Source organism: Rhinolophus sinicus, linkage group LG04 (genome assembly GCF_036562045.2).
Source record: "Rhinolophus sinicus isolate RSC01 linkage group LG04, ASM3656204v1, whole genome shotgun sequence".
Classification (NCBI taxonomy): Eukaryota; Metazoa; Chordata; class Mammalia; order Chiroptera; family Rhinolophidae; genus Rhinolophus; species Rhinolophus sinicus.
The window spans coordinates 180,394,971-180,412,214 of NC_133754.1; the positions used below are offsets into that span (position 1 = coordinate 180,394,971).

The 17,244-nt window shown below is 38.8% G+C and overlaps 1 protein-coding gene across 18 annotated transcripts in view; it reads left to right on the top strand.

The window, feature by feature from the left end:
* Positions 1-17,244, top strand: part of GAPVD1 (GTPase activating protein and VPS9 domains 1) — a 61,316-nt gene that overhangs the window by 37,187 nt on the left and 6,885 nt on the right. For 7 of the 18 annotated variants that reach the window (XM_019728576.2, XM_019728579.2, XM_074331004.1 and 4 more), the window contains 11 exons: positions 365-505; positions 1,611-1,745; positions 2,215-2,334; positions 5,478-5,555; positions 5,788-6,158; positions 8,329-8,416; positions 9,414-9,494; positions 13,013-13,135; positions 14,246-14,375; positions 15,961-16,070; positions 16,378-16,537. In XM_019728576.2, the coding sequence (XP_019584135.2) occupies positions 365-505; positions 1,611-1,745; positions 2,215-2,334; positions 5,478-5,555; positions 5,788-6,158; positions 8,329-8,416; positions 9,414-9,494; positions 13,013-13,135; positions 14,246-14,375; positions 15,961-16,070; positions 16,378-16,537 (1,537 nt within the window). Of the gene's footprint in view, positions 1-364; positions 506-1,610; positions 1,746-2,214; positions 2,335-5,477; positions 5,556-5,787; positions 6,159-8,328; positions 8,417-9,413; positions 9,495-13,012; positions 13,136-14,245; positions 14,376-15,960; positions 16,071-16,377; positions 16,538-17,244 lie in introns of those variants that run through there. The other 11 variants (XM_074331008.1, XM_074331009.1, XM_019728578.2 and 8 more) reach the window with 6 other exon arrangements.

Consider the following 17,244-nt stretch of genomic DNA (forward strand, 5'->3'; position numbering starts at 1 on the left):
TTGAGTGTTTTTAATCCCTGTAGGACTATAAATTTTAGAAAGAGATTAGGGAAACACATAACATTTGCTGAAAACCCAAGGTGAAGGCTAGTTGAAATGACTTGACCTAACAATGTGTTTCCTCTCTGGAAAGTCCAAGGTGAACAGGAGGCAACTGATGAAAAAAAAAGGAGTTTGTGTCATTGTGACCACAGTGGGAAATTTGAGTTTTTAGTGGTGTTTTGATTGAAATTACTCTTCCCTTGGCTTCTTTCTTGTGGGCAGAGTAGAGAGGTTTTGTTAGCTTGGTGTTTGGCCTTTCTCCATATTACCGCTCTTTCCATCAGGATCTTTGTTAACCCTTTGCTCCCCACCGGTTATACAGGTGCAGCAGCAGAGAGCATGTTAGGCAGTTTACTGTGCCTGCCAGGTTCAGGGTCAGTGCTTCTGGACCCCTGCACTGGTTCTACCATATCAGAGACAACAAGCGAAGCTTGGAGTGTAGAGGTATTGCCAAGTGACTCAGGTTAGTATGCTGTCATTATTTGCCTTTTGATTTGCACAGTTTTCAATGTAAGGTATCCTAATTTCTGCATTATGGACATTTTGTCAAATACACATTTGACAAATGTGAGGCAGTCACATTGCTAAGAATTTCAAATGGAAAATTAGTTTAGGGCGTTTTCTGTCTATCAAGAAAAAAAATGCAGTGTTGCATGGCAGTAGACTAAGATGGCAGGTGCTTCCTGACTGTGTTCAGTTATTTTGAAAGTGACTATTAGTAACTCATCAGGATTCTGTGTGGGACTCTGAGTCCAGAGTCTCCCACTAACTCGTCACAAAATAGGAATAGCAACATGACTCGAACTGAGTGGTTGAATGCCTGGTAAGCACATTGAGATTTATCCCAGGGGAGAACTTGACCCTTTGAAAGATATCTAACGTATTTTTGAAATGCACTAAAATTGGGAGTGTGGAGTCCTGAGAATTATTTTCTGCAGGATTATTATAAATGTTGATAAAGTGCTTAGGACTTTTTCTTTACTTATGTATTGCATTTCTACTTTTTTTTTTCTGATTATGGATATAAATCTTTGCCTTCAACTAAATGTCATCTACCAGAAAGCAAACATAAGTAACTGTATGTCTGAATTACGTTCTATCTGATCTACTTGGCTCAAGAATAATTAAGTGATCCTGATATGTGTTTTATAATGCTTCACACGTTCAGACATGCTCTTTACATAAGGAGGCAGTAGGATTAGCTCACTCTCTGTTGATCATCCATACCGTAGGAGTTATTTTTTAGAAAGTGGTTGATTTAATGCTAAGGTATTCCGTGTTCTTTTGCTCAGTTTACTTGTTAACCACCAGCGTGCTCTGTGAGATTAGGGATCTGGAAGCAGAGTTTTCATGTTTGCACAATGAACTGGCGTATACTGGGATGAAAATCACCTTGACTTCTTTAACACTTGATGATCAAACCAACTTTGCTAACTGGCCTAGACTTAGAAATCTATTTACACTGATTTCATTCATGCCCTGGTAGCTTTTATCACCTGGGTCACAAAAGCTGAAACAGTGGCGCACTAACAGACTCACCAGTGTGACCCTTCACATCTTTTGTTTAGAGGCCCCAGATCTAAAGCAGGAGGAGCGTCTACAGGAACTGGAGAGCTGTTCCGGACTGGGCAGCACCTCTGATGATACGGATGTCAGGGAGGTCAGTTCCCGCCCCAGCACACCAGGCCTCAGTGTTGTGTCGGGTATGTCTGTCTTGTTTTAAGGAATAAGGATTTCAAGGTGTGTTCCCACCTCCCCATTTTTAAAGTTGATAGCAAAGAGATATGTTTTATTTAAGAGCTGAGTAATTTCCAGGAAACAAAATTATTTCTATGGAACCTTAAATCTGTGAGAATTGAATGTGTGGCTTTAATAGTGCCTGCTGAAGCAATTGGCAATCAGTCTGTATGTAACTGTCTGTTCTTGATACCCTGTGCTACTGTATTTAGATTATCATATGGTAATTCTGATTATGTTGTACAAATCAAGGTAAAAGTATTTAAGCAGTAGCACAGTAAGGGATATAATAACCAAACAGCTCACATGTATAGAACGGGACACAAAAAAATTGAGAATATGTACATTTATCCAAACCTCATACTTTTTGTGTGGTTATTTTGTTCTTCTTGCAGTTTATTTTTTGCTCTTTTGTTGTTTTCGTTGTTTTTAAAGGCATAAGTGCAACCTCTGAGGATATTCCCAATAAGATTGAAGACTTGAGATCTGAGTGCAGCTCTGATTTTGGGGGTAAAGATTCTGTCACTAGTCCAGACATGGATGAAGTAACTCATGGTAAGAAGGGGAAATGAGAATGACTTTTTAACACATTTTTTTGTGGGAAACGAGTAAACTCGTCATATCGCTTTTTATACCAAAGCACGGGAGACGAGAATAACACGTATTTTGCACCTCTTTTTAAACTAAAACACTGAAAGTTTCATAGAAAAATATCAACTAGATCGAAAGATAGGAATATTTTACGGAAAGTCTAATTTTGGCGCAAAAATGTCAAAAAAGCCCCGCGTTACGACGCGATTTGGCGGGAAAATGCCCGCTTACAAATTAAAAACAATTACATTTATGGGTGAAACTGGCAGTCTTACACATTGCTGGTGATAATATCAATTGCCACAGTACTTTGGGACATAATTTGGCAATACGTATATTAGGCCTTAAAAGTTCACGTACTAAGTGTGGTCCAGTTAGTCTACATTAAGAATTAGTCATAAGGAAGCAGTCCTATTTATAAAGTCTTATGCACAAGGATGTTCTTCATAGCATTTAATTGGCAGAAAATTAGGAACAACCTAAGAATGGAAAAATAGGATGGCTAAGTGAATTTTGATGTAACCACTTATTAGAATTTATGCAGCTGCTTTTTAAATGCTTTAAAGAATATGAAATAACAGAGAAATACCTACAACATAATATCACCTGGAAAATTTAAAGAATTTTAGTATATATAGGTATTATAAAATGTTTTAAAAAACTATCATAAAGAAAGCACTGAAAAGAAATACCAAATGCTAGCAGTGGTTTTATATATTGGTTCTGGGTACCCTTTCTTTATATATATTTTTGTTTGTTCTAAACCACGGTTTCTCGTCCTCAACATTACTGACATTTGGGGTCAGATAACTGTTGTGGGCCTGTCCTGTGCATTGTAGGATGTTCAGCAGCATCTCTGGCCTCTCCCAGGAGCGCACGACTTCTCTCCCTCCCCTGCAGTTGTGACAACCAAAATGTCTCCTGACATTGCCAAATGAGCCCTTGGGAGGCATAATAGCCCCAATTGAGAAACTATTCTAAACCAGCAGTTTTCGAAGTGTAGTGGACCACTGATGACCCTTTTGAAGGTGGCTGTGGGGGGGCAGGTATGAGGTCAAAACTGTATTCATAATAATAAAAGTTGTTGTCCTTTTCACTGTGTTGACTTCTGTACTGATGGTGCACAAGTAAAGGTGGGTACATTGCTGGCGCCTTAGCACGAAACAAGGCAGTAACGCCAAAGCGTGCTAGCAGTCATTGTATTCTCTTGCAGGTAAAAAAAAAAAAAGTTTTATTTATGAATGTCTTTGATGAATCAGTGAAAATTATTTAATTACATCTCGACCCCTTGGATGTACATCTTTTTAATATTCTGTGTGAGGAAATAGGAAGTACCCCTAACGCATTTCTGGTGCGTTCTAATACATGGTGAAGTGTCTCAAGGAAAAACACTTATATAATTATTTGAGTTGTGAGCTTACCTAGCTGTTTTTCTTCTTGTTTGTTAATTTGTTTTTCATGAAACAGCATTTTTACTTGAAAGAATGACTGACAAACTGTAGTTATTAACACTTGGGTATTTGGCATACATTTCTAGCAAATCAACAAAGTGAGCCTATCAGAGTGGTTTGTTGCCAATGATAAAATTCAAACTTTCAGATAAAAATTAGAATTTTGGAAAACTTGTGCCCACTGCCATGAGCTTGACAGCTTCCCATTATTGAAGCCTTTTCTGGTGAGATTGGTGATTTTTCTATATGATATGTTGAATGTGCCAACATTTGGAAGCTCTGCATATCTAATTCAACCAATATTTTCCAGATGATCAGTGCATGATGTTACAAAATCATGCATGGGTAAAAGATCCATTTATAGTGCAAGACAGACCAATTAATTTTAATACAACAGTACAAAAATTTCATTGATTTGGTTTCAGATTCCACATTGTAGCTGACTTTTAAAAACGACTTGTCAAGATTCTGTATAGTATTAAAGAAGAATACCCACAATTATCTGAAAAGGCTATTAAAATATCCCCTTTCCAAGTATATATGTGAGGCCAGATTTTCTTTATATACTTCAACCAAAACAACATATTGCAACCAGTTGAAAACAGAAGCAGATATGACAATCCAGCTCTGTTCTATGTAGCCATACATTAAAGGAATTTGCAAAAATGTAAAAGTGTCACTGTTATTTTTTTATTTTGGAAAATATAGTTATTTTTCATTATAAAGGGTTATTTATGTTACCATTTAATGGGTATATTTAAATGGATCTATATATAAATATTTCTTTTCAGTTTTAATTTCTCATGTGATAAATATCAATAGATAAAAATCAATCAGTAATTTTTAAGAATGTAAAGGTGTCCTAAGACCAGAATTTTGAAAACTGATATTCTGCGCTATCTTTCATAGTGATATACTATTTCTGTAATTTTTCAAAAAGAGGTAAATATAAGATATAGAACAAAAGGAAAAATCAAAAGGCATACATAATACTATCATTCATTATCAAAAAAGATAGCTCAGACTCAAAATAGTTCCCTTTATATATTTCAAAGTGTGAGCCTCTGCACACTTATCTATTTTAATGTTTCTGATTTTGGTTGTTTAGACATGGTGAAAGGAGTCATCTTTTATTCTGTAGCTTAAAATAGTGCACTTTAAAAAATATGAATTTGTTTCATGGTGTAATGTAGTAGTGTTCTTTGTAAATTGTCATTTGCTGAGAGCAGTATTAGAATTTCTAATTTTACAACTTTTCATTTGTACTCCGACTGTAGGGTGTGTTGCCCCTATTTTTATAGATGGAAGGTGAGGCTCAGGGAATTTGTAAAATTCTGAAGTTTTTGATGATTTACATCTTCTGGCTCTATGCTCTTTACATTAACTGTGATGCAATTTTGCCATTAGAAGTAATAGGCATATGGATGCTAGACCACTTAAATATAATTGAAATCCATGTGTGTAGAAGAAAACAAACTGAATTTGGAGTAATCGACATTTGGTACATGTTAGATTCTTTTCCTAATATGCCCCCTCAAGTTCTAATTGATTAAAAACGTTTGAAAACTGGGAAAACGCCAGAACCATTTTCACTGTGTTGAATCTCTCACTGAGTCCGGAGTTCTGACTTGGTCACTGTTTGCCTGTGTGTTTTAGGTGCCCACCAGCTGACCTCTCCTCCTTCCCAGTCAGACTCTCTACTTGCCATGTTTGACCCACTGTCTTCACATGAAGGTAAACTGGTTAGATGAACTTTTCTTTTACTTGAGATATAATTGATGTAGCATTTTATTAGCTTCAGGTGTACAACATAATGATTCAATATTTGTGTATATTGTGAAGTGATGATCAAGTGAGCTTTTTGAGTCCTGTCTTATCACAGACAAGAACGAAACAAAAACCCTTTGTTAATGCCTTTGTTGGATCAGTTGTTTCTCAGCTGCAAACTTTTTTCCCTGTGTTCCAGGGGCTTCTGCTGTGGTCAGGCCAAAGGTTCACTATGCCAGGCCGTCGCATCCGCCGCCGGACCCCCCAATCCTGGAAGGAGCTGTGGGAGGAAATGAGGCAAGGCTGCCAAACTTTGGTTCCCATGTTTTAAGTCCAGCTGAAATGGAGGCATTTAAGCAAAGGCATTCTTACCCTGAGAGATTAGTTCGTAGCAGGAGCTCTGATATAGTGTCTTCTGTCCGGCGACCCATGAGTGACCCCAGCTGGAACCGACGTCCAGGGAATGAAGAGCGAGAACTCCCTCCAGCTGCAGCCATTGGTGCTACTTCTTTGGTGGCTGCACCTCATTCATCATCTTCGTCCCCAAGTAAAGACTCATCAAGAGGAGAGGTATGGGACATAGGCCACGTAGAAGAATTTGCTGCTTGTGGTCTGTCTGCCTGATTCTCTGGATAGCAGAAATTAACATGGATGATATACATCGAGCATTAAGGATGGATAGTAGTCAGGATTAAAGATGACTGTTAACCATAATCCATAGGAAACCTGTAGTGCTTTGATTTTGCAGTAATGTAGCTTGCATTTTTATTCACTTTTAACTTTCTTCAAGTAATTTTATATCTAATTTCATTTAAATCTCGCAGTTTTCTTCTAAGATAGTTAGCTATATTGTTTCTTTTTTTCCAACGAGGTATTATTTGCTATTTTGAAACAATCACAGAGTTAGAAAGAAATTGGAAGTAGGTAAAAATAAAACCTCCCCCCAACCGTGTGAAAGTAAGTTGCCAACCTGATGCTTCCGTGCTCCATCACCTGTGAATACTTTAGTGTGAGTTTCCTACAAGCGTAGTTTGTACAACCAACATCAGGAAATGAAAATTGATACATTACTGCCATCTAATTCTCACACCCCACTCATGTGTCCCCAGTTGTCCCAGTATGGTTCTTTATATTAATAGCAAAAAGATCCCATTCAGAATCGTATCTTGTATTTAGTTGTCATGTCATTTAAGTCTCAGTCTAGAACATTTCCTCAGTTTTTCCTTGACTTTCATGATTTTCACACTCTTCAAAAACTATAGGCCAGTTTAGGATGTTTCTCCATTTGGGTGTCTTTGATGTTTTCTCATGACTAGATTCAGTTTGTTCATCTTTGGCAGCATTCTCACTAACGTGAAAATACGTTCTTTTCACTGTATCAGCTAGCACACAATTTTAATTTGTCCCACACCTGTGGTGGTCATTTAGCTCATTTGATGAAGGTGGTGTCTGCCAGGCTGCTCTGCTATAAAGTTACTCTTTTCTCCTTTGTAATTAATAAGTATTTTGTGGGGGAAGGGTCCTTTAAAAATACGTAAATATTCTGTTCTTCGTCAGATATTTTCATTTACTCACTGATTACATCTATGGTGGCATGGTTTTCTATTTTAGTCAGTGGGTTTGTTATTGTCATTTATTTTGAAGTCCAGTTGTCTCTGATTTGGCCAGTGGGAGCACCTTCGAACTGGCTCCTGGGTTCTTTTGACATGCTGCTATCATTTTTTGAATATTTCTTTGCTTTTTGGCACAAAATGTATACTCCCTTCTCCAACAGTGAGAAACCTGTTTTCATTATTCTTTGTGTATGTACTTATTTGTCAGTCCCCGTGTGTGTAGTCAATATCCCACCCCCACTGCTAATCCCTCCCCGGCACAGATGCCCTCATCTTTCTGCCTGGGTTCTAATACCCCACCTACATGAATGCCCTTAGAGAACATATTTTTAGTTTGTTTTCTAGATGAAAAAACAAATTAAATGATTTGTCTAAGGTCACATGATAGACTAGTCCCTGTCCTTTGACATGTGGTCTTAATGATCACTCAACATAATTGGTGATTAAAACACGAACTTTGAAGTTGATTGGATCTAGGTTTGAGTCCCAGCTGTGCCACATACAGGCTGTATAATTTGGGGGAAGATGAGAAGTAACTTTTTAAATTTTTATTAAAAATATAGCTATCATACAATATTATATTAGTTTCAGGGTACACCATAGTTATTCAACATTTATATACCTTAAGAAGTGATCAATAGAGACAACCTTTTTTAGCCTCATATTTCTCATCTATAAAAGGCTTAAAAATAGTATTTATCTCCTAAGGCAACTGTAAGGTTTAAATGAGATACTGTGTTCCTCATGTTCAGTATTTGGCACCCTGTATGCACTCGGTTTTATTATTAATACTACTGCTACCGTCTCTGCTACCCCTCTGGACTTTATTTGCATTGCTTTTCCTCATCCCGTAAGCGTATTTTGAGTTCCTACTCTAAGCTAGGCTCCATATTACGCTTTCAGTTTACTAACAGTGATGAAGTCATGCCTACCCTCCAGCAGATCATAGCCTGGTCCCTAAAAGGTACACGTCAATGTTCCAGAAGTTGCCTCTGCAGCAATAAGAATGGTTTTACTTTTAGGACAAACCAGAGTGATTTTTGTATTTCACAGACTAACTGAAATCCTTTTCATAGTAATTTGTCCTGCTGCCCAACTCCAAATAAAGCGTCAAACTTTTTCTACAGACTGAAGAACGCAAAGATAGCGATGATGAGAAGTCAGACAGGAACAGACCTTGGTGGAGAAAACGTTTTGTTTCTGCCATGCCTAAAGGTAATTTTATGAAATATTAGAATGCTGAATTAGCAACAAGAAGCAAAGCCCCAAAATCTTTTTCAGAGAGCCAATATCTCGACTCCTCTCTCTATGAGGCCTGCTGGGCTTGTTTCTAGCTGTTTCGAGGGTACAGAAAATGGTTTGGCACAGGTGAATGCTAAGGCAGAATTTCAGAAATGACAGTTCTTGTTCTTTTCAGGAAGTGCTAGTGGTTTTCATAAATGGAATACATGCAAGTCATGGTTGTTTAAATATCATATACCACTGATGTTAAACATGTAGGACTTTGGACATATGTATTTCCAATAATTATTGCAGGAAAAAGGGATGCTATTGGTAATTAAACTGAAAATTTGAAATTTATCCCTTACATTCTTGGAATAAACTTAAGCTTTTAATGTTTATGTTCGTTGAGAATGTTTACCCTGAATATTAGTGAGTGTTTATTTTGGAAGGCAGTTGTATAAAATTGTTTGCTTTTTTTGTGTGAATAGCCTGGCATCATACCAGTGGATACTGAGATTTGAGTTTGCAAAAGCATTTCTTCCTGAAAGGAGAGATCTCCCACGATTAAAGCTAGGGACTTCTTCTGAAGGGCTCTTCTCGGCACCGTGTCACTCAGGAGCTGAGGAGCACTGTTTTCACGCCACCCTCAAGGCCACTCTCGGAGGAGAGAATGAGCTTAGAGCTTGGAAGGTGTTGTTTTTGAGCAGAGGTTAAGTAGCAGTGGTTTGGAATTATCCTAGTCGATTCCCGTTAAATCATTCCTCCTGTGGCAGATGAGCCTAAAGCAGATTCGGAAAGGGTCTTTAAGAACCTTCTGTGCTATTGTACAAACAATTATCAATTGACACTCGGGATTTCTTAGCTTTGAAACTTTTCACCTTCCTTTCACTTAGAAATGTTGGCACACCGGTTAACTCCAAAATGACTGCTGTCTTCCGAGGAGTGCAGTATGTTATGTGTCACACTACTGACTTTATTTAATTTCCAGCTCCTATACCATTTAGAAAGAAAGAAAAACAAGAAAAAGACAAAGATGATCTGGGGCCTGACAGATTCTCAACACTCACAGGTTTGTAGACAATGGACTTCCTGGCTCCTTCATTCCCAGAGCACATATTTCATAACACTTTTTCTTGGGTGCCATAAGCGTTGCCTTTGTAGAAAAGTGTGTCTGTGTGTGTACATTGGGGAGTTGGTCCTGCATAGCTCTGTGGTTTCCACTTGGTAGCCACAGTGAACCAGTATGCTCTTTCTGCAGACCGCCACCACCATCATCATCCTCATTATCATAACTTCTGCTTATGCTGAGGCCCCTGATCCTGAGCCTCTAGGCACACCCTGCAGCTCGACATCTTAGTGGGATGATGACACATAGTGCTTTTAGGAAAGTGTGGTGATGGTTTTACTGCTGTGCATGACATATCTTTGGATCACTGATTGAAGTTTTCTCTAACGTTTTCTCTAACATTGATTGTACAATTCTAAATTTATTACCATCTGTAATTCTTGATTTTTTAGGATCACAGGGAAAGTCTGTTTTACCTAATTTCCTTTTTTCATGATAAGGTGTTTGTTCAAACAATATCATAAATTTATAAACTTTGCCAGTTTTTTACAGCTTGAATCATTTTTAACATTGCCATCTGACCCAGAGAAAATACAACTAGGGGTTAGGTTCTTACCTTATTCAGCATTTGTATTTTTACAGCTTCTTTTTGGCACATTATGAATGAGTACCTTAAAAGGAAAAAGTTTGAGAAGTAGTGTTAATGACCCAACCTTGAGCTTGATAGCTGTGTACAGTTTCCAGTGACTAGAGAATCGAGAGAGAAATTAATTTCTCACCTCTTTTTTCTATTTTGATATTAAGATATGTTATCCTGCTAAGTTAAAATTAAGATTTTTATTTAAAAATGGGATAAGTTTCAAAAGAACATCCTTCTCAAAGAACTCAGTATATCACAGGTAGAATCCCATTTAAGTGCATGTTATTCTGATGTTTAGTTCTCTGTATTTAGATGTAGTTCCTTGTCCTAGCACACATCCCTGCTTTATTGGATGCGTGACTTTCCTGGAATAAAGGGTTTGAACAGCAGGAGCTGTACTTCAGGCCACCATTCGCTGCTGAGGGCAGTCACGCCTCTCTTATTCAATCATCCAATACCATGTTTCCCTGAAAAGAAGACCTAACTGGAAAAGATGCTCTAGCATGATTTTTCAGGCTGACATCTCCTGAACAGAAGCCCTAATGCGTCTTTTGGAGCAAAAATTAATATAAGACCCGGTCTTATTTTCGGGGAAACACGGTACTTCTGAACACCTGACGCAGGCTGGGCACTGTGCTAAGTGTTGTAGGTATGAAGTCAAATCTCGCATGACCCCTGTTCTTCAGGAACTCACAGTCTGATTGAGAAGAGTTGGAAAGGCATCCTTTTGGCAAGATAATTCATGTTTTCTTTCCATGTTCCCACTGTTAGGCCACCACCACTGTTTACAGAGTGAAGTATTCTTAAAGAAATCTCATGTTTTTAAAATGTTGAATCGATAATTTTGGAGAAGTTATAAATTGTTTTTTACTTGTCTTTGGGCAATACACGTTTCTTGATTCTTGGTGCCTAAATTAGAAGCTAGGTAGAATAGAGTAAATTTTTTTCATAAAGTACTTCATTTTCTTTGTGTGTGATTCAAGCCATTTAACTTCTCTATTGGTGCAGAAACTTCTACCTGATTAATGACCCGTTGAAAATTATCATTAAATCAATTTTAAAATACTCTGAGAGGAAGTTTCTTAACAGACTGCCCATAGTCCCACCACCCTGTTTTTCATGTTCTCTCCCAGTCTTTCCATATTTGTACATAGCTTTTCATGATTAGAGTCTGTATGTAACTGTATTCTTCTTTTATCACATGTTATTTCATAAACCCTCTCCCAGTTTCTGCTAGACATAGTTGATTTTTCAATAATTTTAATTGGCTCTAAGATAATCTATCATATGATTTTATTGTAGTGTGAACGTTCTCTTCCTTTTGGGTATTAAAATTGTATCCAGTTTTTTACTATGAAAATACTGCTCACAGCTTCATATATGTAGCATTTTTTGTTTGTTTTTATTAATTTCCTGGGATAACATTTTTATGAATGGCATTACAGAAATAAAGATTATAAGCAACATTATGGCTTTCATTATGTTTAGCCAAATTTTACTGTCCCTTTTTCAGAGCACTCAACAGCACTCAAAACCAATAGCAAAAAGTACTCCCCCTCCAAAAAAAGATGTAGTGTTAAAGGTTTTTATCAGTTTACATTTTGAAGAAGATCAGATTAGGACTTTCTGACCATGCATTCAAATGCCATTATAACAGAAAGATTAAATTACTTTGGGAATCCTTTCTCTCTAGAGTTTACTACAATTTTACAGAGACACAAATACTAAATATTTTTTCATGGAAGAGCCTATAAGCGTAGCTATTTAACCTCTATAAACCTTGATTTCCGCTTCTGTAAAATGAGAGCGACAGTAGCACCTCCCTGTAGGGCTTTTGTGGTGATTGAGATTGTTCATAAAAGGTGCTTAGCACAGTTCCTGGCATGTGGTAAATGCTCAATAAATGTTGCTGCTATTAATATTAGCTGCTGTTAACACACATATATAAAAATCTCGTGATTTTTAAGTGTTTTTAGACTAAAAAATGGGATTCTACCAGAATGTAGATATTTATGGTTACATGCTTGGACTAGATCTATCTCAGGAGTTTGCATTTCACTACGGAAGTTAATTTTGTCCCATAGATCGGTAGCAATTCTTTGCTTTGATAATTGTTAATTAATGACTGCCATCTTGGGCTCCAGGAAAGCGTAAGCTGATTTTGCTGACAGGATAACGGTCCTGTCAGTAAACAGTGCTGCCCCTGTGACTGGGATAAGCTTTTTCTCTGTGCACCCCAGGTACAATTCCAGCACTCCCCAACAATGTCTGGATTTTCTAGGAGTGCCTCTGACACCATTGCATGCACAGAAGTGCTCTGTTCCAGCAGCTGCACAGTCATGGTGAGATCTAGAATATGAATATCCGAAGTTTTCAGATGTGGTGTAGAGAGAGAAAGCCATGAACGAAGAAAGGAGGAAGGCATTTTTTTATTATTATTTAATAGGCTTTAATTCTCAAGTTGAATACTTCTTTTTTTCCTCCTTCAGCATGGAGATGTCTGAATAATGAAGTCTGCATATAAAAATGCATTCTTGGAAGTTCTGTTAGCATGAATTGCTATTAACAATGATTTGAGTGTAAGCATTTTAGAGCCCATCATCCATTTAGTCTGCACTGAACTTTTTGACAGTGTCATGCAGAATTCTGGCGATGATGAAAGAGTGGAGCTAACCCTCCCAATTTTGTGCTTTGGCGAGGCTCTCAGACCCAGAAATGGGATGAGTAGACAGCTGCATGGTGCCTCTTAACGTTGAGATATGTGCTCTTTTTTAAGTCTTATCTCCTAATTGGCCTCTGGGATTATGGTCCTGGTGTCGTACTAACATGAGAGTTGGTGCAAACTGAGGGGAGCTGATTCTCTTCCTCTCCTTTCCTGCAGATGACCCCGGCCCTAGACTCAGTGCACAAGCTCAGGTCGCTGAGGATATTCTGGACAAATACAGGAATGCCATTAAACGAACCAGCCCCAGTGAAGGAGCAATGGCAAACTATGAAAGTACAGGTGATAACCATCATCAAGATTTGAATAGTAACTTTTGTATCAAATCACAGTGATAACGGTGATTTGTAAAAGTAGCCTTTTTAATAGCTACTTTTGAATAGCTGACAGAAAAATATCATACACTCCCCAAAATAAATTAAGAGGAAACAAAAGTATATAAAAGCATAAATTGTATGCTGCATGTATTTGTGCTGTGTGTGCACCGAGTGTCTCTGGAAGGATCTCAGATGGATAAACTGGTAACGTGAGTTGGTTTGGGGGTGACTAATAGGGATCCTGAGGGGGAATCTGGGGAGAGGTGGGCTTCCTACACTTCTTACTTTGAAAAGTTGTAAAATAACAGAAAAGTTGAAAGACGAGTACAATGCAACTCCATATTCCCTCTACGTAGACTTATCAATTGTTAACATTTTGCCATTTTCTTTATATATATTGTTTCCTGAAGCATTTGAAACTATCTCCTAAGAATAAAGATATTTCTCCTATGTAACACAGTATTTTTATTACACTAAGGAACTTTTTATGCCTTTTGATTTTACACATGTATTCTTATCTAAGTTATCTAAACTAATTAAAAAGAACCACGTGAACCACAGAGCAGTCCTGGCTGCATTTGCCAGTTCACGCCCAGCTCATTCTTGGGCAGTGGGAGAAAACCTGGCGAGGAGGGCGGGAGGCCTGAGCACACGTCTGCCTCAGCCACTGGCGTTTACAGCAAGCTGTTTGCTGATAGGGCAGGATTCCATGGCTATAAAATGAGGGTGTTGTTTGTGTAAAATGATTTCTGAGGCCCCTTTTAATTCTGTGGTTCAGTGATTCTGATTACAGAGTCGTATCTTTATTAAATTAATAAAGACTTTCATTGTTTTAGTTTTTGATTAGGATTTGTGTAAGAAATAAAACCATTCTCTTCTCAGCAGGTGGTCTCTTGATATATTATCGTTGCTATCAATAACTTGTTTAAATGTTTGAAGTTTTCTTTCTTGTTCAGAGAACTCTTATGGTAAAGCATAGTGCTAATTTATAATTGAGTTGCTCTGAATAACTGCTAGTGCCAGAATATTCCAGATTAACCTGCTTATCCTTTTTTGGGGGGTGGGTTTTGTTCAGAGGTGATGGGTGATGGTGAAAGTGCTCATGATTCTCCCCGCGATGAAACCCTGCAAAACATCTCAGCCGATGATCTCCCAGACTCCGCGAGCCAAGCGGCCCACCCTCAGGATTCCGCTTTCTCTTACAGGTACTTCCCCTGTAGGATTTAGGACTTGTCATCACCTTGCAGTCACTTCAAGTCAAGTGATTCCTTGACTCACTTAACAAATGTAAAAAGCAGAGACATAAGAACAAAATGGCTGTTGACTGAGAAGACCACTTCATGTATGAAGGTCACATACCAAAGGCTTTAATTCAGGGATATGCTCACAGGCACCACATAAGTAATTAAAACGAAACAGGTGGCAGTGCCTCTGCCCATGCAACGCTCCCAGCCCCTGCGAGAAATGTGGGGGAGGGGGAGGTAGGAGGGACGTTCAGCTGCGGGGTCGAATAACTGACTGTCCCCAGTGAGCCTACTGGAGCCCCCTCAGCTTGTCCTCATTACCCAGATTCAGCAGTTGCTACTACCGTGTTTCCCCGAAAATAAGACGGAGCCGGACAATCAGCTCTACTGCGTCTTTCGGAGCAAAAATTAATATAAGACCTGGTATTATATAAGACCCAGTCTTATTTTACTATAAGGGTCTTCTATTAATTTTTGCTCCAAAAGACGCATTAGAGCTGATTGTCCGGCTCCGTCTTATTTTCGGGGAAACACAGTACATGGCCAATATTGTTTCATATTTACCTGCCCCACCCCCATTGGTTTAAAGCAAACTCTAAATAGTACCATTTTATTTATAAATATTACAAAGCTTTATCATTTTTTTCCTACAGTAAAATTGGAGGGCGTGGCACACAGAATTGTAATTTTTCAGCCATGACTTTACCATCATATATGTTATGAATCTTTGCATAGTGGGTGAATGTTACATTTGATAGTCTAGATTTGTAAGTTCCTCCTTTTACAGGAAGCAAACCTATAGGGAGAGACTTAGAGCTAGTCAGTTGAGCAGGACAAGTGTTATCCGCAGGAAGAGCAAAGGCTGGCCTGTTCTCTGACATGTTTCAGTGCCTTGCTTTGCATCAGAAGCTCTGGTTCATGCCCTTCAGGACCTCAAAGGGCCCGACCACCAGCAGACAAGAGTATGAAGAGCTGCGTTACTGTACAATCGACACCTCACTGAAGGGTGCTTTGCCCTGGGTGGTACTAGGTGCTTCGGTGGTTGGAAGTTGAAAGGAAGCAGGTTTTGGCTCAGCACAAAAAGGTTTCAAACAATAGCGCAATAGTAAGAAAGGGCTTCTTGCCCGGTGGAGAGCGCATCTTGTGTCGGGATGTGCATTTGTCAGGAGTTGCAGTAGAAGGCATTCTTAGTTTGGGTGGTGAGATGGTTCTGAAGACTTCTGCGGGGCCTCCCAACCCTGGTGCAGTACGTCATTCTGACACCTCACAGTGCCTCTCCGGGCCTCAGCACGTGAGAGGAGGAGGCTTGTTTGATGCTGGTGACCACATATGGGTTTTACCCAGAACACTTCACAGCCTTGCTCCTTGGGTAACTAGAAAGCCTCTTCCTTTAAGTGAGGCCTCAGTAACTTAAAAATTACCCTTTATTTATGACCATTTGAAACATTTGGGTTCTGAGGTAGCATATTAATTTATGTAGTAAATGTTCATGAAAGGTGACTATATCTGGATAAAGATATTAATGAATTTTTTACTTATTCTCCAGAGATGCGAAAAAGAAACTGAGGCTTGCTCTTTGCTCTGCGGATTCTGTTGCTTTCCCAATGCTAAGCCATTCAACAAGGAACGGTTTACCAGACCATACAGACCCAGAAGGTAAATTGCTACGTGGTAGTTTCATTTTTTCCTATATAGGTTGAACCATAGGAAGTTGCCAGTATTCATCGGTCAGCTTTATAGCAATTCCATATGGTTCAACTTAATACAATTATGGTCTCAGTTAAGGGCACTTGATTACTGATGGTTCATTAACGTGTTCTCTAATTGAGAGTGGCACTGCCGCTTAGTTCTACAGATACATGGTAAAGCCGAATTGACATCCCAGAGGCTGAGGAATGGCATATAGCTTATGTAAGCCCATGGAAATTCTCAATAGTAACAGAATTCTTATTTTTCTGTTTAGACAATGAAATTGTATGCTTCCTAAAAATTCAAATAGCCGAAGCAATTAATTTACAAGATAAGAACTTAATGGCTCAACTTCAAGAAACGATGCGTTGCGTGTGCCGCTTTGATAACAGGACATGTAGGAAACTACTGGCGTCTATTGCTGAGGACTACAGGTACTAACTACACCAGCCTGCTTCGCCTGGGGACCTGTTTCCAGCTGCAGGTGTTCTTCTCAGTCCTTGTTCCAGAAATGAATCTCGGCTTACTGCAAAGGGCTTGGCTGTGTTTACCTGGATGTACATTTCCAAGGAACACATTTGGCTCTTTAGTCTGCAAGTGTAGATATAAATGAGCAGCTCCTACAAACAGAAGTGCAGTTTGCTTCAGCTTTGTAGAGACACAGCTTTAGCAGAGTGAGGCCAGGACAACTGGGATAGAATTTTCCCTTTTGTAAGGATGATGGGAAAGACTACTGTAAACTCGGAGGCAGGAGTAGGCCTAGGAATTGCTACCCGTTGTCTGTTGCCAGTTGCTTGCTCTCAGTGAAGTAAAAAAACGTAATTGAGAGGCTTAGGAAATGAGGGGGCTTTGAGGCCGAGGGAACGGGTGTTCTAATAATTGTTACATTTGGACTGTGAAAATAATTATTGGTATGTTTAATGATCCAGTCGTATATTAACCTGTATCTTGTTATTTTAGTTTCCTGTAGCAGTCAATTTCCTGTGAGGTGTTAGGTCCCACCAGCGTAGAGACGGTGCTCCAATATAAATAGACCAGCAATGTGAAAGGACTTAGTAATGATTCCTAAGTTAGGTAGCTAAGTCTTCAGCCCTGGAGGCGATACTCTTCACAAACAGGCAGAATGGTTCTGTTTCTTAGC